The 20,580-nt window shown below is 48.9% G+C and overlaps 1 protein-coding gene across 2 annotated transcripts in view; it reads left to right on the top strand.

Annotated features, from left to right (window-relative positions):
* Positions 1–20,580, top strand: part of tmem161a (transmembrane protein 161A) — a 36,878-nt gene that overhangs the window by 4,790 nt on the left and 11,508 nt on the right. For both annotated transcript variants that reach the window (XM_086004423.1, XM_086004424.1), the window contains exons 2-10: positions 1,521–1,624; positions 5,688–5,768; positions 8,698–8,795; positions 9,655–9,814; positions 12,675–12,826; positions 14,615–14,678; positions 14,894–15,037; positions 17,996–18,109; positions 19,953–20,127. In XM_086004423.1, coding sequence (XP_085860549.1) covers positions 1,521–1,624; positions 5,688–5,768; positions 8,698–8,795; positions 9,655–9,814; positions 12,675–12,826; positions 14,615–14,678; positions 14,894–15,037; positions 17,996–18,109; positions 19,953–20,127 — 1,092 coding nt within the window. The remainder of the gene's footprint in view (positions 1–1,520; positions 1,625–5,687; positions 5,769–8,697; positions 8,796–9,654; positions 9,815–12,674; positions 12,827–14,614; positions 14,679–14,893; positions 15,038–17,995; positions 18,110–19,952; positions 20,128–20,580) is intronic.

Raw genomic sequence — 20,580 nt, 5'->3', positions numbered from 1 at the left:
TCCGAGGTGAGAGAGTGCTGCCCAGTGAGCCACGACTGACGCCTATTTTAAAATCCAGTAGATTCTGGGAGAGAGACTGTAGGTCCCGCATTGGACTCATCAGTCACCTGAGAACTCATTTTTAATGTGGAAGCAAGTCATCCGAGGGACTGCCTAAGAAGCTGGGCCTAAACTCATTGGAATTTAGAAGAATGAGAGGTGGATCTTATCGAAACATATAAGATACTAAGGGGGCTCGACAGGGTAGATGCAGAGAGGATGTTTCCCCTCGTGGGGAAATCTAGAACTCGGGGGCACAGTCTCAGAATAAAGGGTCGCCCTTTTAGAACTGAGATGAGGAGGAATTTCTTCTCTCAGAGGGTCGTAAATCTGTGGAATTCTCTGCCCCAGAGAGCCGTGGAGGCTGGGTCATTAAATACATTTAAAGTGGAGATAGACAGATTTTTGCAACATAAGGGAGTAAAAGGTTATGGGGAGCGGGCAGGGAAGTGGCTTTGAGCCCAAGATCAGCCATGATCTCAATTCAATTTTATTTGCCATATGTACTAGTACAATGGAATGCTTACTCCCCATCGGGACACGTCAGCTATTTTTACAGCGCCGTGTTCAGAAAGTCAATTCTTTGGCATCCAGTGGCAGTGGGAGCACGATGTCCCTCAGCCGCTCCGTCCTCCTCGTCACCGCGGCCTCCTCCTCACTGTTGCCGGCTCGGCTCCACGTGTGGTGGCCTGCTTCTCCTGCTCACCCTCTGGCCACCATTCCCGGCTCCCCTCCTCCCAGTCGGACTGTGAGTCGTCGTGGCTGCTGCTTGATGCGCTGCGATGCCTCCGCCCGACTCGCCGAACACATCCTCCGGCCGCCGCGGCCTCCACTTCACCATCGCCGGCTCCACGGTCCGACGGCCCGGGCCTGCTTCTCCCGCTTCCGGTCCGGCCTCTGGCCACCATGCTCGGCTCCCCTCCTCCCAGTCGGAATGCCTTCCCGCTGAGGAGCAGCTGGCCGACGTGCTCTAGCGGGTCGACGTGGCTGCTGCTGCGTCCCGATGCGCTGCGCTGCCTCCGCCCGACTCGCCGAACACCTCGCTCCGGTGGCGGGAGCGAGCGGCGTGAGCGGGCCGCCCGAAGCAGGGAGAGCACGCTAGGGAGATCTTATTGAATGGCGGAGCCGGCTCAGGGGGCCAAGTGGCCTATTCCTGCTCCTATTTCTTATGTTCTTAAGAAGATGATTCTGGGAGGAAGGGAAGACTGAGGGAAGTAAGGAGTTCCACAATTTTGAGGTTCTAGGAAAGAATAAGTTAGCGTAGGGGATGGCGAAATGAGTCTTAATCTTAACACGGTGAAGGCAGAGGGAGAGGAAGAGCGAGTTGAATGAGATATTTGAAGCTTGAGAGGAAGGCTTACAGGAGCAGTTAATAAAGTAGAAACAAGAACAATGCAGTGAGAGAAAAGGATGCAAACTGAAGGATAATTCTGTTCTTTCCATATTTTAATACTTACAAAGTTTATTTTGTTTTCTATCAGGGTGTTATAGGAGTTCAGCTGGTTGTGAGTCTGCTGATGGCGACTCTCATGCAGAGATTGGCGCCTCATTACTCCATCGGTCGCTGGCTGCTCTGTAATGGCAGGTAGGAGATTTATCTCTGTTAAGTTGTCCAACTTTATTTTTTTGCCAATTTTAAAAACTCCTCTCCTGTCTCCGCTGGCCCTTGCTGGGGTATAGGTCCCACGGGTATCGGCAACCCTATTGTACCTCAATCAAACTGTCATTCTTCATGAGTCACAGGAGCCAAACAGCAACCTGCATTTATATAGCGCCTTTAACGTAGTAAAACGTCCCAAGGCGCTTCACAGGAGCGATTATCAAACAAAATTTAACACCGAGCCACATAAGGAGATATTAGGGCAGGTGACCAAAAGCTTGGTCGAAGAGGTAGGTTTTAAGGAGCATCTTAAAGGAGGAGAGAGAGGCGGAGAGGTTTAGGGAGGGAATTCCAGAGCTCGGGGCCTCGGCAGCTGAAGGCACGGCTGCCAATGTTGGAGCGATGGAAATCGGGGATGAATAAGAGGCATTTCAATTTTAATCTCCTTTCCTGACTCAGCTGGCTCTCGCTGGGGTACAGGTCCCACGGGTATCGGCAGCTGTCTGGTACCTCAATCAAACATGTCGTTCTCCGTGAGTCACAGGAGCCGAGTGTCGGCAGGTTATTCAACTACAGTGAGCTGCACAGCTGAGCCTGATCCTGTCCGACATCTACACATGTGAACCTTGCACCGTGGGGGTTGGGGCGGGGGGGTGTCACTGGATAGTCTCTCTGGAGGTGAATTCAGCCAGTGTGATGGGATCAAAATCTCTTCTCTCTGCTGATACTAAGGGGGCGATTTTCAGTGTGCCGTGGAGCCGGGATTGGAGGCGTGCGGGGGGTTAAATTCCTGAATTCGGGGGTCCCAACACCATCCCGCCCAAAACCCGCTTCCATGTAATTTCAAAGGAGGTGGGTACCCGCGTCGCACTGGGACCCGCCGACCCGAGGCAGGAAGGGATTAGTGCCAATTAACTGCCTGTTAACAGGTAGTTAACAGGCAGTTTTTAGCCTAATCCCTATTTTGAAGGTTGTCGTGTGGGATTCCCGACGGCTCCAAACCACGCCAGGTTAGAGGAGTCGGGCCGTCGGATTGAAGGACTTGGAGGGGTTGAGATGTCAGTGTTCAGGTGAGTGAAGGGTGCATGAGTGCAAAGGTAAGTGTGTTTGGTGTGTCTAAAGTGTGTAAAGAAGTTTAAATTACCTGTACTTACCTCTACAGCCTTCCTTCCTCTAGGTTTCGGGAGTCCATCATTCAGCCGGCACAGAAAGCAGAATGGCTGCGATCTGTCAAAAGTGACAGCCTGCAGCTTTCAGTGCCGGCGAGATTTCTAACTGAGTCTGTGTAGAAGGACTCAGGTTAGAAGTAAGACTGTCAGTGTTTGACAGCTTCAAACAGCTGTGAAACACTGATATTTCATCTGTCAACACGTCTTGACAGATGAAATGTCAATCTGTGACGTCACCTGTTGCCGGGTGGCCCTTAATTGGCCTGCTGAGCCCGCCGGGCGGACTCAACAAGGTCAATCAAGTTAAAATTGCGTGGATTGGCCGCATCTCGATGGAGGCGGGACTACAACCCCGAAAGTTGTAGTCCCGCCTTCTTCCCGACTTCTGAATGAAAATCACCCCCATAGAATCCAATGGGTATGGTAGTGTAGTGGTGATGTCACTGGACTACCAATAAAAATGACCATGAAGCTGTCACTAAAAACCTCGCTGGTTCACTAATGTCCCTTTACGGCAGGAAACCTGCTGTCCTTGCCTGGTCTGGGCCTATATGTGACTCCAGTCCCACTCCAACGTGGTTGACTCTTAACCGCCCCTCCTGAAGTGGCCACTCTGTTGTATCGAGCCGCTATCAGTGGTTCAAGAAAATGACTCACCACCACCTTCTGAAGGGCAGCTAGGGAATGGGCAATAAATGCCGGCCTTGTCAGTGACGCCCATATCCCGAGAATGAATTTTTAAAAAAAAAGAGGTTGGCCAGTCTCCACCTATTTCTCCAAAGGAATCTCACCCTGTGTTGGTTTAAAAAAAAAATTGATAAAGAGGAGGTAGTAGAAAGGCTGTCTGAACTTAAAGTTGATAAGTCACCAGGACCGGATGGGATGCATCCTAGGATGCTGAAGGAGGTTTAAGGAGGAAATCGTGGAGGTACTCGCCATAATCTTCCAATCCTTCTTAGATACGGGGGGTGGTGGCAGAGGACTGGGGAATTGCAAATCTTACATCCTTGCTCAAAAAATGGTGTAAGGATAAACCCAGCAACTACAGGCCAGTCAGCTTAACCTCGGTAGTGGGGAAGCTTTTGGAAACGATAATCCGGGACAAAGTTAACAGTCACTTGGACAAGTCTGGATTAATTAAGGAAGGCCAGCACAGATTTGTTAAAGGCAAATCGTGTTTAACCAACTTGATCGAGTATTTTGTTGAGGTAACAGATGGTTGATGAGGACAATGCGGTTGACGTGATGTACAGGAAACTTTTTTTTATCCGGCACGGACAGGGCCGACGTGGTGCCGGTTCATCAAAAATTCCGGATAACCGAACGCTATAGTAAAAGATAGGGAGCTCAGAGCTCCGTATAAAGCAACAAACCCTGTTGCTTAGCAACAACTGTAGAACAATGAACACAAGTTTCAAGCGCCTCTGTAGCTTAGCAACAGCTGCAGCCACACCCTTGCACAGCACAGATGGAAGAAGGCAAATACATATGAAGTAAAATCTACTCCTGAATTTTGCCGGTTAACCGAGATTTCCGGTTATTTAGGTGCCGGTAAATCGAAAGTTTCCTGTATATGGATTTCCAAAAGGCGTTTGATAAAGTGCCACTTAATAGGCTTGCCAGCAGAGTTGAAGCCCATGGAATAAAAGGGTCAGTGGCAGCATGGATACGAAATTGGCTAAGGGACAGGAAACAGAGAATAGTGGTGAATGGTTGTTTTTCGGACTGGAGGAAGGTATACAGTGGTGTTCCCCAGGGGTCGGTACTAGGACCACTGCTTTTCTTGATATATATTAATGACTTGGACTTGGGAGTACTGGGCACAATTTCAAAATTTGCAGATGACACAAAACTTGGAAGTATAGTGAACAGTGAGGAGGAGAGTGATAGATTTCAGGAAGACATAGACAGGCTGGTGAAATGGGCGGACACGTGGCAGATGAAATTTAACGTAGAAAAGTGCGAAGTGATACATTTTGGTAGGAAGAACGAGGAGAGGCAATATAAACTGAAGGGAATATTCCTAAAGTGGGTGCATGAACAGAGAGACCTGGGGGTATATGTGCACAAATCATTGAAGGTGGCAGGGCAGGTTGAGAAAGCGGTTACAAAAAGCATACGGGATCCTGGGCTTCATAAATAGAGGCATAGAGTACAAAAGCAAGGAAGTTATGATGAACCTTTATAAAACACTGGTTCGGCCTCAACTGGAGTATTGTGTCCAATTTTGGGCTCCGCACTTTAGGAAGGATGGGAAGGCCTTGGAAGATTTACGAGAATGATTCCAAGGATGAGGGACTTCTGTTACGTGGATAGACTGGAGAAGCTGGGGTTTTTCTCCTTGGAGCAGAGAAGGTTGAGAGGAGATTTGATAGAGGTGTTCAAAATCATGAGGGGTCTGGACAGAGTAGATAGAGAGAAACTGTTCCCATTGGCGGAAGGGTCGAGAACCAGAGGACACAGATTTAAGGTGATTGGCAAAAGAACCAACGGTGACATGGGGGAAAACTTTTACGCAGCGAGTGGTCAGGATCTGAAATGCACAGCCTGAAAGGGTGGTGGAGGCAGATTCAATCGAGGATAAGTACCTGAAGGAAAACATTTGCAGGGCTATGGGGAAAGGCGGGGGAGTGGGACTAGCTGAAGTGATCTTGCAGAGAGCCGGCACGGGCTTGATGGGCCGAATGGCCTCCTTCTGTGCTGTAACCATTCTACGGTACCTGTATCCATGCAGGCGCTGAGGTATTCACAACATCAAAAAGTGATCCTTGTCTGGAAACTAATGCCTGTTTCGTTTATAAATTCAAAACCTTTGTGCCCTCACTGACCCAGTAGGAATGTGAGACTTCTGTTAACTGTCTGTTCCACTTTCTTGGCAGCCTGTTCCGATACAGACACCCATCGGACGAAGAACTTCGAGCCTTGTCCGGAAAACAGAAACCGAAAGTGAAGAGAGACAGGTCGGTCGAGCGTGTAGCTACACCAAAACCAACTTTTTGAGAGAATAGTTCCCGCACAAAACTATCCCGTTTCAATCTCATAATATTCTCTCATATCAGATTAGAACTGTCTTCACATTTACCCCAATCAGTGGCACTCGGGTCACTGAGTAGTGGAGCAAGAATTCACTCAGGTCGGACTGACTGTTTCCTTGAGGGAATGGAAATAAATAAAGTGCTTGCAAATGTCGGGCGTGGCTCAGTGGGCAGCACTCTCCCCTCTGAGTCAGAAGGTTGTGGGTTCAAGTCCCCAACAGAGACCTAAGCACATAAGCCAGACTGACGCTCTCCAGTGGAGTGCTGAGGGAGTGCTGCACTGTCGGAGGTGCCGTCTTTTGGGTGAGACGTTAAACCCGAGGCCCCGTCTGCTCTCTCGGGTGGACGGAAAGGATCCCATGACACTACTTCGAAGAAGGGCAGAGAGCTTTCTCTCCATCAGCACCACCAAAGCATGTGCTCATTTATCTAATAGGATCTTGTGTGCAAAGCAGCTCCTGTATTTGCCTACAAAAAAAAACTGTGACTGCACTTCAAAGTTAATTCATTGTCTGTAAATTGCTTTGGGACGTCCCGAGGATGTGACAATAATGCACTACTGTATATAAATGCAAGCTCGCTCTTGTGTGGCATCTTATTACGTCTATCAGAAATGTCCCAAATCACGTAACATACAACAGATTATTTTATGAAGTGTAGTCACTGTTGTAATGTAGGAAACGCGGCAGCCAATTTGCGCACAGCAAGCTCCCACAAACATGCAGTGAGATAAACGGCCCGATAATCCAATTGGCGGTTTGTTGAGGGAAGGTTGTTGGCCAGACACCTCTCCGCACTTCGTCAAATAAAGTCATCAGATCTTTATACGAACCACCAGAGGAGGCAAACTGAGCCTCAGCTTAACATCTAGAATAGTACAGCACAGAAGGAGGCCATTCGGCCCATCAAGTCTGCGCCAGCTCTTTCGAAGAGCAATCCAGTCAGTCCCACTCCCCTGTTCTTTCCCCATATCCCTGCAATTTTTTCTCCTTCGAGTATTTATCCAATTCCCTTTTGAAGGCGACTATTGAACCTGTACCACCGCCCTATCAGGCAGCGCATTCCAAATCCTGACCACTCGTTGCGTAAAAAAGTTTTTCCTCATGTCGCCTCTGGTTCTTTTGCCAATCACTTTAAATCTGTGCCCTCTGGTTATCGAACCTTCAGCCATTGGAAACAGTTTCTCTTTATTTACTCTATCTCAACCCTTCATGATTTTGGACACCCTTATCACAACTCCTCTTAGCCTTCTCTGCTCCAAGGAGAACAACCCCAGCTTCTCAACCCCAAACGACAGCAACTCTGACAATGCAAAACTCCCTTCAGTGTGTCAGCCTAGGTTATTTACTCAAGTCCTGTAGCGAGGCTTCAACCCACAACATAAGAACAGAAGAAACAGGAGCAGGATTCGGCCCATTTGAGCCTGCCATGCCATTCAATAAGATCATGGCAGATCTTCTATCTCCACTCCACTTTCCCGTCCTAGCCCCATATCCCTTGAATCCCTTAGTGCCCAACCTTCTGACTCCGAGGCTAGCGTCCTTCCAGTCGAGCTGAGCTAGCATTTTAAGAGTGTGGGGTTCTATGGCTTCACTTGTGAGCCTCCTAGTGACCTGTTCAGACAATGAGATAGGAACACAGGAATTTCTTGACGGAAAAGGACCGAGGTCCATCTCGTTCTCCTTCTAGCAGCCTGGTAGTCGCACGATACAATGATAATGGAGTTGTTAACCAATCACGGCAATCAATCTCTATCAATGAGTCTACAACAGACCCAGACATGAGGCGATGAACCCCGCCACCTCCCTCACCCTCAGTGGTGGACACTAGTGCAATAGTGGGTCTGTCTGTAGGTGATATATGGGGCAAGGAGAAGATTGGGGTGAGGACAATTTAAAGAGAAAGGCCCTCAAAAAAAAGAGTAGGGATCCTGATAATAAAGTTATATATATTTTTAATTCCCACGTGGAACAGCTCTAGGGGAGGACAAAGATGGAATAGCGTCAGAAACATTCACGTTGAGCATTTTCAGCAGGGGGGGAAACCTTATGCACAGCAACTAAAATTCCACAATTTTGTTTATTTTTAATAGTGGAGAAGCCTAGGTGAAGGCCCGAGACCCATAGTGCACCAGGGTTGAAAAGAGCAAGAGAGAGAGAACCTGACTTGGAGGTTAGACGGGATGAGGGAGGAAAGTTTGGCAAAATACTGATGATAGTATTCTTGGAGAAAGGAGAGACAGGACAGTCTTCAGTGGGGAGAGAGAGAAAGAAGGAATAGACAGCTCTCGGGCAAGCTTTTTCCTATATCTGGTCCCAAGAATGAGAGAGAGGTGCTAGATGGACCTTCCCAGATATGGCCTTGGGCTTTATAGAGTTTTAGAGCTGTTGAGGGTGTGGTGATTATTCTTGTTTTATAAGAAGCATTGTAATTGGTTGCCTGTTTTCCTGCCTTGAGATATATGCTGTAAACTTATTGGTTAGTTGATTCCATGTGACCTGTGGTGGCCATCTTAAATTCAGTTTTCTACAGTTTGGTTGAGACTGGGTGCCCAACATGTACTGCTGGTTTTTTAAGGTTAATAAAGCCTAGCTTTTGAAAGGCAATCTACTCTTTATTTCAGAGGGAAAGTTGTTGGGACAAGAAAGAGGAGTCCAAGCTTCTTGGAGGCAGCTTTAGTTGAGCAGGAGATGTGGGAGCTCAATCTTCGAGCAGTAAGATCACGAAGGAAGGGCTAAGAGTGGAACCAGCAGAGCCAGGAGGTTGTAGCTGCTGGTTGGATATAAAGTGCGGAGCGAGATGTGGCTTATTCCGAGTATCTCTCCTGCCTCACTTCCTTGTCTTTTGTTGACAGGAGGCAAAATGGCGTCACGGAGAACAAACCAGAGACGGTGCCCAAGGACATCAACCTGTTTCTGGAAGCGAAGCCGATCACCCCTCTCGATGCTCTGGGTAAGGAACACGTGGTGACTGTTTTCGCAGTTACAACAGCTGGTGCTCAGCCTGGCTTTGAGATATAGACGGGGCTAATTGTGGAATGGGTGATGTTCATCTCCCCTCCTCTCCTGAAGGTGCTGGGGATACAGTTCCACAGGCACTGCCGGTCCGCAAGTGCCAAATCCACGTGATGCTCTGCTGCCCATGTCCTAACTCGCACCAAGTCCCGTTCACCCATCAGCCCTCCTGTGCTCGCTGACCTACATTGGCTCCCAGTCCATCAATGCCTCGATTTTAACATTCTCATCCTTGTGTTCAAATCCCCTCCATGGCCCTCACCCCTCCCAATCTCTCCTCCAGCCCTACAACTCTTCGAGATCTCTGCGCGCCTCCAATTCTGGCTTCTTGCGCATCCCCGATTTTCTTCGCCCCACCATTGGCGGCCGTGCCTTCAGCTGCCTGGGCCCCAAGAACTGGAACTCCCTCCCTAAACCTCTCCGCCTCTCCACATCTCTCTCCTCCTTTAAGATGCTCTTTAAAACCTACCTCTTTGCCCAAGCTTTTGGTCATCTGTTCTGATATCTCCTGATGTGGCTCGGTGTCGAGTTACGTTTGATAATCGCTCCTGTGAAGAAGCACCTTGGGACGTTCTACTACGATTGAAGCAGACACCGTGGCAATATTTAAGAATAGGTTGGATAGATGGTTGAACGAAAGGGGGTGGGACCGCGGCGAGCACGTGGGGTTCGGATTACCGCTCGTGGAGGATAAACACCAGCATGGACTGGGTGGGCCGAACGTGTTGTAATTTTGGTGTATTTGTATAATAGCGCCCGAGCTAACATCCTTTTTTTTCCTCTTTCTCTTTGTTTAGTCCTGCGCTACTTCCTGGATTACCAGTGGCTGGTGGATTTTGTCTTGTATGCAACCCTGGTTTACGTGTTCACAGAAGCCTACTACAGCCTGCTCAACATAGAGGGGGGGGAGGTGAATGTAGGCGTGCTGTGGTGCCTGCTCACATTGGCCTTTGGGATGTATCCTTACTCGCCCCCGCTGTGTACCTAAAACCATTCACGTCAAACAAGCTAACAACAGTGACTGGGAGGGCACGGACTTATCAGTTGGTGCCTGGTGTCAGCCGTGGCTCACTGGGTAGCCCTCTCTCACCTCTGGGTCAGAAGCTTATAGGTTCAAGCCCCACTCCCAGAGACTTGAGCCCATAATCCAGGCCAACACTCCCAGTGCAGTGCTGAGGGAGTGCTGCACTGTCGGAGGTGCCGTCTTTCGGATGAGACATTAAACCGAGGCCCCGTCTGCCATCTCCGGTGGATGTAATAGATCCCACGGCCACTATTTCGAAGAAGAGCAGGGGAGTTCTCCCCAGTGTCCTGGGGCCAATATTTATTCCTCAATTAACATCACTAAAACAGATTATCTGGTCATTATCACATTGCTGTTTGTGGGAGCTTGCTATGCTCAAATTGGCTGCTGCGTTTCCTACATTACAATTCATTGGCTGTAAAGAGCTTTGGGACGCGAAAGAAATGCACATTTTTTTTGTAATCTGTCGCATTAATGTAGGCTTGTTACAGTTAAAAGTTATTGATGTGCAGGTGAAAAGATTCAGGATTTTATAGAGAAGATACCTTCAGTGTATTTCTGATGTCCATAAAATTTATTGGCTTTTTACATCGAGAAGGGAGAGAGAGAGATAGAGACTGCCGCAACCCTCCCTTTCAGTCAGTTGAGATGTTTTAATTTACTAGATAATCATTGACTGTGACAAGCTGTAAAAGTGGTTAATGGCATTGTCCCCTGCAGAGAGCTGACTGTGTAATGAATTGAAGTGTTTACAGCCCTGCTAATCTTCCTCCTCAAGTAATCAGTGGGGATAAACAAACTGGCCACGCTTTCAATGACTGCTGTTATAGGAAAAAAAGGTCAACAAGGACAACCTACTGGTCGGGCCCCTCCAGTACGCCCCCCCAACCTCCACCCTACGTTGGCGTGTTGGAACAGTATCTGTGTGTCCAGCTTTTGGTCAGCAGTGGCTCAGTGGGCCGCACTCTCTCGCCCCTGAGTCAGAAGGTTGTGGGTTCAAGTCCCACTCCAGAGACTTGAGCACAAAAATCCAGGCTGACACTCCCAGTGCAGTGCTGAGGGAGCGCCGCACTGTCGGAGGTGCCGTCTTTCAGATGAGACGTTAAACCGTCTGCTCCCCCTCAGGTGGATGTAAAAGATCCCACGGCCACTATTTCGATGAAGAGCAGGAGAGTTCTCCCCGGTGTCCTGGGCTGTTATTTATCCCTCAATCAACATCACTAAAAAACAGATGATCTGGTCATTATCGCATCGATGTTTGTGGGAGCTTGTTGCCTGGCGGCCACTGGCATTGGACAGCAAAAAGGGAGGCGTTCTGATTTTTACAAGGGCAGCAATTTCTGGCATGCAAGCCGGAAACCCCCCCTGCTGTGTGACACTCCCTTTCTGTTCTGCGACCTGAAGATGGTGTAAAACAAGATCTTTACTGACCCCGTACTCGGTGCTCGTACTGCAGCCTGAAAGCTATTTTGACACCCGCTTTCCTCCCTGATCCCCCTCCTCCCGAACAAGGTGTGGCTGTCGGCTGCCTCCATGTTCCTTTTGGGCCTCCAGGCACGGGTGGTCCGTCCCGTTCCGGGATGTTACTGGAGCCAAGATTCCATCCTATTGCGTCACTCTTGCCTTCAAGGAGCCGCCGGCACAGGCACGATGGGCCGAACAGCCTCATTCTGTGCTGTCTGATTCTAGTGGGAGAACGCAATGGGCAGCTTCAATTTATGAGGGCAGGTTGCATAGACTTGGCTTGTATTCCCTTGAGTTTAGATGGTTGAGGGGGTGACCTGATGGAGGTGTTTAAAATGATAAAGGGATTCGATAGGGTAGAGACAGAGAAACTATTTCCTCTGATGGGGGAGTCCAGAACAGGACATAACCTTAAACTTAGAGCCAGGCATTCAGGAGTGAAATCTGGAATAATTTTTTCTCACAAACGGTAGTGGAAATCTGCAACTCTTTTCCCCCCCCCCGCCACAAAAAAAAGATGCTGGGGGTCGGTTGAAACTTTCAAGACGGAAATTGATAGATTGTTGTTGAGTAAGGGTATCCAGGGATATGGTGGGCGAATGGAGTTGAGGTACAGATCAGCCATGACCTCATCGAATGGCGGAACAGGCTCGAGGGGCTGAATGGCCTCCTCCTGTTCCTATGTTTACGGCCCTCTGTTGAAATAAGAAGCATGAGACGTGAAGTATGGGCCCTGATCCACATCAGATATCCTTCCCAGTGCAGCATGTGGGAATCATAGAATAGAATAGAATGATACATCACAGAAGGAGGCCATTCGGCCCATCGTGCCTGTGCCAGCTCTTTGGCGGAGCTATCCAATTAGGCCCAGTTCCCCCTGCTCTTTCCCCATAGCCCTGCAAATTTATTTAAGTATTTAACCAATTTCTTTTTGAAAAGTATAAGAAATAGGAGCAGGAGTCGGCCATACAGCCCCTCGAGCCTGCTCCGCCATTTAATAAGATCATGGCTGAACTTCGACCTCAGCTTCACTTTCCTGCACTATCCCCATATCCCTTGATTCCCCTCGAGTCCAAAAAATCTTAACGATCTCGGTCTTGAATATACTCAACGACTGAGCCTCCACAGCCCTCTGGGGCAGAGAATGCCAAAGATTCACCACCCTCTGAGTGAAGAACTTCCTCCTTATCTCAGTCCTAAATGGCCAACTTGGGGCCATGGCCCTTGACAAAACGTTCGTGAATAGCACGGCCATAAACTCTGCCCCTCTGGCCCACAAAACGGGCTGTGTTTTGAATCCTCTTGCTCGCCTTGACACTATCCGCACAGTAAAGTTCTCTTCTCCCTGATGGCTCATTACTTCAAGACGGAGGAAGGAGGAGAGCGCTCGGTCTGCCTGACCTTCACATTCCTCTTCGTCCTCGTTGCTATGTTGGTCCTGGTCGTGCGGGAGGATTATCTGGAGTTTGGTCTTGAGCCAGGTGAGTCTCTTGGTAGTTTTTTTTACTTGTATGCGTCAAGCTGAGGAGTGTAGCTAACCCACTTGATTGGCACTCCCTCTACCACCGGCGCACCGTGGCTGCAGTGTGTACCATCTACAAGACGCACTGCAGCAACTCGCCGAGGCTTCTTCGACAGCACCTCCCAAACCCGTGACCTCCACCGCCTAGAAGGACAAGGGCAGCAGGCGCATGGGAACACCACCACCTCCAAGCTCCCCTCCAAGTCACACACCATCCTGACTTGGAAATATTTCTTCACGAGGACAAAATCGTGGAACTCCCTAACAGCACTGTGGGAGCACCTTCACCACACGGACTGCCGCAGTTCAAGAAGGCGGCTCACCACCACCTTCTCAAGGGCAACTAGGGATGGGCAATAAATGCTGGCCTTGCCAGCAACGCCCACATCCCATAAATGAATAAAAAAACTACTGTATGGTCAAATGGGTTTTGGGGTTGGATTCTCATTTGAGAGCTCCCATGACAGGTATAAAACAGCACCTCCCAAACCCATGACCTCTAACACCTAGAAGGACAAGGGCAGCGGGCACGTGAGAACACCACCACCTCCAAGTCTCGCACACCATCCTGACTTGGAAGTATATCGGCCGTTCCTTCATCGTCGCTGGGTCAAAATCCTGGAACTCCCTCCCTAACAGCACTGTGGGAACACCTTCACCACACGGACTGCAGCGGTTCAAGAAGACGGTTCAGCAGCACCACCTTCTCAAGGGCAACTCAGGATGGGCAATAAATACTGACTCCCACATCCCAAGAACGATTTTTTTTTAAAGTACAGGAAACTTTGTGCTATCCGGCACCGACGGGACCGAGCTGTTGCCGTTCCCTCAAAACTGCCGGACACACCGGCGTTAATGTTGAAGCATACGGAGCTTTTCATCTCCATATCTGACAACAAAAACTGTTGCTTAGCAACAGCTTCTAAACAGTCGGCCCGTACCTTGGAAGCGTCTCTCTGAAACTGTTGCTAAGCATCAGAGACTTTGCAGAGCCTGACTGTTGAAAAAAAAAGCCACGAGAAGAAAAAAAACCTAGCAAAACGGCTCCTGATTTTTGCCGGTGGCTCGAGCTTGCCGGACATTTAGCCTCCGGATAACACAAAGTTTCCTGTACAGTGGTTTAGCAGTTATGGTGCTGGACTAGAGGTTGTCAGTAAAAATCCGACCATGATAAGTCACGGAAATTCATTTAATAAATCTGGCACCAGGGAAGCTGCCAGATTATCTTCACACTAATGTCCTTCAGGGAGGGGAATCCAGTCCAGCCTACAGGTGATGCCAGTCCCACACTATTATTTTCCTCTGAAGTGGCCTAACAAGCCACTCGGTTGCACAAGCAGTCGCTATGATGGGCAATAATTGAAGCCTTGCCACATCGTCCACATCTGAAGAACAAAATCATTTATAAAAAAAAAAAAGCCAATTCCAGAGTGAATCTTCCCGACCCCACTCTAGTTTGCCTCAAGTGTGACATGTTCCCATGACCTTCTGACTAGTGATCAGGAGCAGAAACGCGAGCATTTTTTCCCCTTCCGTTTTGAACAATGGCACCGATGCCAATTGTATCGCCACCTTGACTGAGATCACCAAGTCAGCCCAGACCCTTGGATCTTCCGGGTCTGTACCACAATAAATAAATAAATAATATACCAAATAAAGCCACCGGGGAGCCAATACACTGTGACAGTAGAACTGGATCTATAAGCCGGTATCGCCAAACACTAACGACCTCTTATCCCGTACGCAGGTTTTGCCAATTTGTATGAAAACGTGAAGGTCTTTCTCAAGCAACAAGAGGTGGACATCTGGCCGTGAGTGCTGTTTCTTTCATTTATTATCAAGTTTTGCCGTTACATAGCTTTCTCTTGGCATTTCCCTTTCAGCCGTGGCTCAGTGGGTAGCACTCTCGCCTCTGAGTCGGCAGGTTGTGGGTTCAAACCCCCCCCCCCCCCTCCCCGTATCTAATTTGTTTACGGTGACCTATCCATTTCCGACACGGGATGATGTGCGTTCCTTTCTGTTCCAGGTACTCGATCTCCAGACTAATCTTTAAGCTCTCATTAGTTGGATGTTCCTCCTTTATTGGGGCGTGTTTAACGTTCCCGGGCCTCCGGTTGGCGCAGACTCATTTAGATGCTCTCAAGTTGACTGCGGACAAGCCTCTGATACAGTAAGTGATGCAGCTGGGGCTAAATAATGGTGCGGGGCTTTAAAGAACCCCTGTTGTGGGGAGGGGCTAACGGGAGAACAGACTGGAGCAAGACGAGGCCATTTGACCTAGCAAGTCCATTCCTTCCACGGCTCAGTTCCGTTCTTTCTCGATCTTAAGTCAACTTGGCTCAGTGGCAGCACTCTAGCTCCTGAGTCGGAAGGTGATGAGTTCAGTCCCCGCTCCAGGAGTTGGCTGCATTTCAGCGCAGCACCGAGGGAGCGAAATGTTCGAATGAAATTTTAAATCAAGGCCCCTCGGCTCCCTGTTCACGTGGCGGAAAAGATCCCATGGCAACATTTGAAGAAGGGCTGGAGAGTTCCCCCCGGTGTCCTGGTCAACATTCATCCTCCAGTCAGCACCAAAGAACCAAATTTTTTCTTATTCATTCACGGGGTGTGGGCAAGGCTGGCATTTATTGCCCGTCCCTAATTGCCCTGGAGAAAGTGTTGGTGAGACAGTAAGAGTCTAAATGGGGTAGAGGAGCAAATGGATCTGGGGTCACAAATACAGGAAACTTTCATTTAACCGGAGGTTAAATGTCCAGAAAGCTCTATCCACTGGCAAAATTCAGGAGTCGGTTCAGATAAGTTTTTTTTTACTTCTCGTTGCTTTTTTTCCTCCAGTCGCGGCTCTGCAAGGTCTAGCTGAAGCTGTTGCTTAGCTACAGAGACGCTTGCAAGCTGCGCCGACTGTTTTGAAGCTGTTGCTAAGCAACGGGGTTTGTTGCTTCACACGGAGCTCAGAAGCTCCGTGTGTTTTAACATTAGCGCTGGTTTCTACGGCGGTTTTGATGGGACGGCAACAGCTCAGTCCCGTCAGTGCCGGATACCAGAAAGTTTCCTGTACATAAATCACCAAAAGTAGCGATGCAGGTTAATAAGGCCATTAATGAGGTGTACAAAATTATGAGGGGCATAGATAGGGTAGATAGAAAGGAACTTTTCCCCTTAGTAGAGAGGTCAATAACCAGGGGGCATAGTTTCAAGGTAAGGGGATTTGAGGAAAAACTTTTTCACCCAGAGGGTGGTTGGAATCTGGAACTCACTGCCTGAAAGGGTGGTAGAGGCAGGAACCCTCACAACATTCAAGAAGCATTTAGATGAGCACTTGAAACGCCATAGCATACAAGGCTACGGACCAAGTGCTGGAAAATAGGATTAGAATAGACAGGGCTTGATGCTGGCGCGGACACGATGGGCCGAAGGGCCTCTTTCTGTGCTGTATAACTCTGTGACTCTATAATAAAAGTAAACCAAGCACTGGGGTTCATTTCTGGAGGGATAGAATTGAAAAACTCAGAAATTATGTTAAACTTGTATAGAACCTTGGTTTGACCACACTTGGAACACTGTGCACATTTCCGATCTCCAGATTATAAAAAGGATATAGAGACACTGGAGAAGGTGCAAAGTAGATTCACAAGGATAATACCAGAACTGAGAGGATATACTTATAAGGAAAGGCTGAACAAGCTGGGGCTGTAGAAAAGAGCCTGAGGGGCGACCTGATAGAGGTCTTTAAGATAATGAAAGAGTTTAATAGGGTAGATGTTTGCACCAGAACAAGATTTTTGTTAACCAAAGGTATTAAGGGATATGGGGCAATGGTGGTTATATGGCGTTAGGTCACACATCAGCCGTGATCTCATTGAACGGCGGAACAAGCTCGAGGAGCTAAATGGCCTCCTCCTGCTCCTAGGTTCTTGTGGTGTTTCCACTTGTGAGGGAGACCAAAACTCGGAGCATAGACCAGTTGGGCTGAATGGCTTGCTTCTGTGCTGGAGACATTGGGCCAGAAATTCGGGCCGGGGGCTTCCCGCGGGTGTAAGCCCCCGACCTGCACTTACCTAGCGCGCCGGCCGTTGAGCTGTGGGCCCGCGTGGGATTCCGATCCTGGGCCTCCTCCAACTGCCGGCGCGCAGTGCTTGCGTATCCCAGGGGCGCAGTTAGTTCGCAGCGTCCACTGGGATCACGTGGGCCATGGAGAGCCAATGGGAGCAGGGAATCTCTATTCATAGATTTGACAGGAAGAGCTGTCAAATCTATGAATAGAATTCGGCCCCAAAACATAACTAAAACTTCAAATACATTTTTTTTTTAATCACATTTTTAAAATAACTATAAATTACATAAAATAACTATATTAAACAATTTAAATTATTGAAAAAATTAATTACAGTTTTTAACGGGGCTAAAAATAAACTTATCTTTCTTTAAAGTATTTAAAAATAACCTGTGGAAAAAATATTTCAATTTTACTTAATTCACCACTTACCTTGTTAAAAGTAGGCCTTGCGACTGCTTTTTAAAAGCGTAGCTCCTGAAGACTTACCCTCCCGGAGAAACCTGTATATAAAAAAAAACGGAAGTTCCAGGTGTACGCGCTGCCTCTCCGGCGCACGCGTTCGACCTGTGAACCCCTTCCTTTAAGGGAACGGAAGTTCCGGTTTCCCGCGCATGCGCAGTGCATGCACGAAACCGGCACTTTCGTTGGGTCTACGTGTGAGTACCCAGCGCGTACTCACCCGTGGGGTCCCGAATTTCTGGCCTTCTGTAATTCTATGTAATGTAAAACGATCCTTAAAGCCTACCTCTTTAAACAAGCTTTCGGTCATCTGTCCTAATATCTCCTTATGTGACTCGGTGTCACATTTTGTCTGATAATCGCTCCTGTGAAGCATCTTGGGACGTTTTACTCTGTTAAAGGCGCTATATAAATGCAAGTTATTGTTGTTAAAGCCTAACTGACCAAACCTTTGGTGACCTCTCCCCAAATCTCTCTGTCTTTGGCTCAGCATTTGTTTCCCCCCCCCCCCCCCCCCCCGATGCCTCTCTGAAGCATCTTGGGGCAGGTTGTGTAGTTGTCGTTGCTGTAAGATGTTCCTCACATGGTCTTTGTTTCCTGCCCCTCTCCCAGGATCCTGTTGCAAGCCAACTTTCTGTCGCCCATCATCGTGTTGTTGCTATGGGTGAAACCAATCACCAGAGACTTTGTGATGAACACGCCGCTTGGGAAAGATAAGATGCAGTTGTGAGTACCCAACGATGCCTCGCACCTTTAAAGTACCTTTTAGGATTTTCTGTCTGCTGACAAATCTCCACTCCTTTATGCAAAAAAATAACAGTTCCAGCTGCCTATCGGGGCAGGTCAGAGGCGGGAGAATGAATACGAAGGTAAATTCAGCCCCGGTGTAGAACTTCGCCGGGCGGGAGCACTGATGGGGTGGTGCAGGGTTGCCAATTGTGGCTGGGTGTAGTCCTGGAGGTTTTATCACATGACCTCCTGCCTCGACCCGCCCCACCCCCACCATTGGGCCATCCTCCAGGCACGCGGCCTTCCCGATTGGAAAGCAACCAGACTTTTTCCTTACCCGATGGGATTAATCTTGACTGTTCGTCCAACAGTCTTTTCCCTGAAGGTTCACCAGACTGATTCCTGGGATGGGGGGGGTTGTCCTATGAGGAGAGATTGAGTAGACTAGGCCTATACTCTCTCGAGTTTAGAAGAATGAGAGGTGATCTCATTGAAACATACAGAATTCTTACAGGGCTTGACAGGGTAGATGCAGGGAGGATGTTTCCCCTGGCTGGTGAGTCTAGAACCAGGGGTCACAGTCTCAGGATAAGGGGTCGGCCATTTAGGACTGATGAGGAGAAATTTCTTCACTCAGAGGGTGGTGAATCTTTGGAATTCTCTACCCCAGAGGGCTGTGGAGGCTCAGTCGTTGAGTATATTCAAGACTGAGACCGATAGCTTTTTGGATACTAGGAATCAAGGATATGGGGATCGGGCGGGAGAGTGGAGTTGAGGCTGAAGTCAACCATGATCTTATCGAATGGCGAAGCAGGCTCAAGTGGCCGAATGGCCAACTCCTGCTCCTATTTCTAATGTTACACCCTCCCCCATATAATAAATGAAAGTGTTCAAAGAAAATGAAAAAAAAAAAAAAAAATGTTATTTCCCAATGATTTTTCTCCCGGGATGTTGTTTGCTGCAGTGTCCTGGAGATTAATCTTCAATTCCTGGAGACTCCAGGGCAATCCTAGAGGATTGGCAAACGGATTGGGTGTCCAGTGTTGGAGCTCTATCTCTGACCTGCCCTCCCTGTCTAGCAAGGCTCCTTGTTGGACGAGGAGCCTCATTGAATGTTCCCGACAGTCCATGTCCTTTGTACCAGAACGATGGCAAACCTACAAGGTCGATAATGTCAAGGTAAGAGTGGGGCCTTCAGCAAGACAGCCTCTCTTGAATTAAGCAGAGGGTGAACCACTGATGTATGCTGCACCATTGGAAATCCATTCATGAAGATTTCCTCAGTTCATTTTACACCTTTATGACTTTGTTACCCATAGCAACCAGACAATTTTTCCCTCACCCCCAAGCTAATTGTACTTTTTGTTGCAGTCTTAGTTATAGGAACAGGAGGAGGCCATTCAGCCCCTCGAGCCTGTTCCACCATCCAATTATTAGATCACGGCTGATCTGTATCTTAACTCCATCTACCCGCCATGGTTCTGTAACCCTAAATACCCTTACCCAGTAAAAATCTATCAATCTCAGTTTTGAAATTTTCAATTGACCCCCAGCCTCAGCAGCTTTGGGGGGGGAGAGTTCCAGATTTCCACCACCCTTTGTTTGGAGAAGTGCTTCCTGACATCACCCCTGAACGGCCTGGCTCTAATATTAAGGTTATGCCCCCTTGTTCTGGACTCCCCCCATCAGAGGAAATAGGGTAGATAGAGAAAAACTATCAGTTCCTTTCAACCCCTCGATTAGATCACCCTTTAATCCTCTAAACTGGAGGAAATACAAGTAACAATGTAATAATACAAAAGATCTGACTTTGGGCTTCCTTTCTCATCTGCTTCTGAAGGATGCCTGACATGACGTACAACACCGTGCGCCTGTGGATAATCATTGGTATCTGCGCGCTGCGTTTAGCGATGACCCGCTACCACCTGCAGGCGTACCTGAACCTGGCAGAAAAGTGGGTGGAGCTAATGAAGAGGGAGGCCGGAAACATCCCCATGATCGAAATTCAGCGGAAGGTACATCCGGGGAATTATGGGACCCTATGGATACTCGATACCTCTGGTGGAGAAACTGCGGGGGGGGAAATTGGGTCGCGCCCCCTTTGGGGCACTAACTTCCCCGGGGAGCTACTTTTAGTGCCCCCTGAGAAAGTTAGCGCCCCCGCGCCCGAAATTGAATGGTGACGCCCCAAGCAGGAGGCGGGGTGCTACTGGAAGCGCTCCCCCCTCCCTCTTGGGGAGCTCCCATTGAATATCGCGGCGCTATGTGCAACAGCGCCACACGTGTCGGCACGTAGCGCCGCGGTACTGCAGGCCTCCCACCCCTGATTAAAGAGGAGGGGCCGAGCGCAGCGCGCCGGTACCGGGGCCCTGCTGGACCAGCGGGGTGCCGGCAAAAGAGCCCGGCACTCGAAGAGGACCACCGGGCTGACCAATCGTGGCCGGCACCCCACAGGAGGAGGCCAGAGG

Source organism: Somniosus microcephalus, chromosome 13 (assembly GCF_052327205.1).
Source record: "Somniosus microcephalus isolate GS21.2 chromosome 13, FLI_Smic_1.0, whole genome shotgun sequence".
In the NCBI taxonomy this organism is placed as follows: Eukaryota; Metazoa; Chordata; class Chondrichthyes; order Squaliformes; family Somniosidae; genus Somniosus; species Somniosus microcephalus.
The sequence above is the reverse complement of the archived record's forward strand: the minus strand, read 5'-3'. Positions and strand labels throughout refer to the sequence as shown.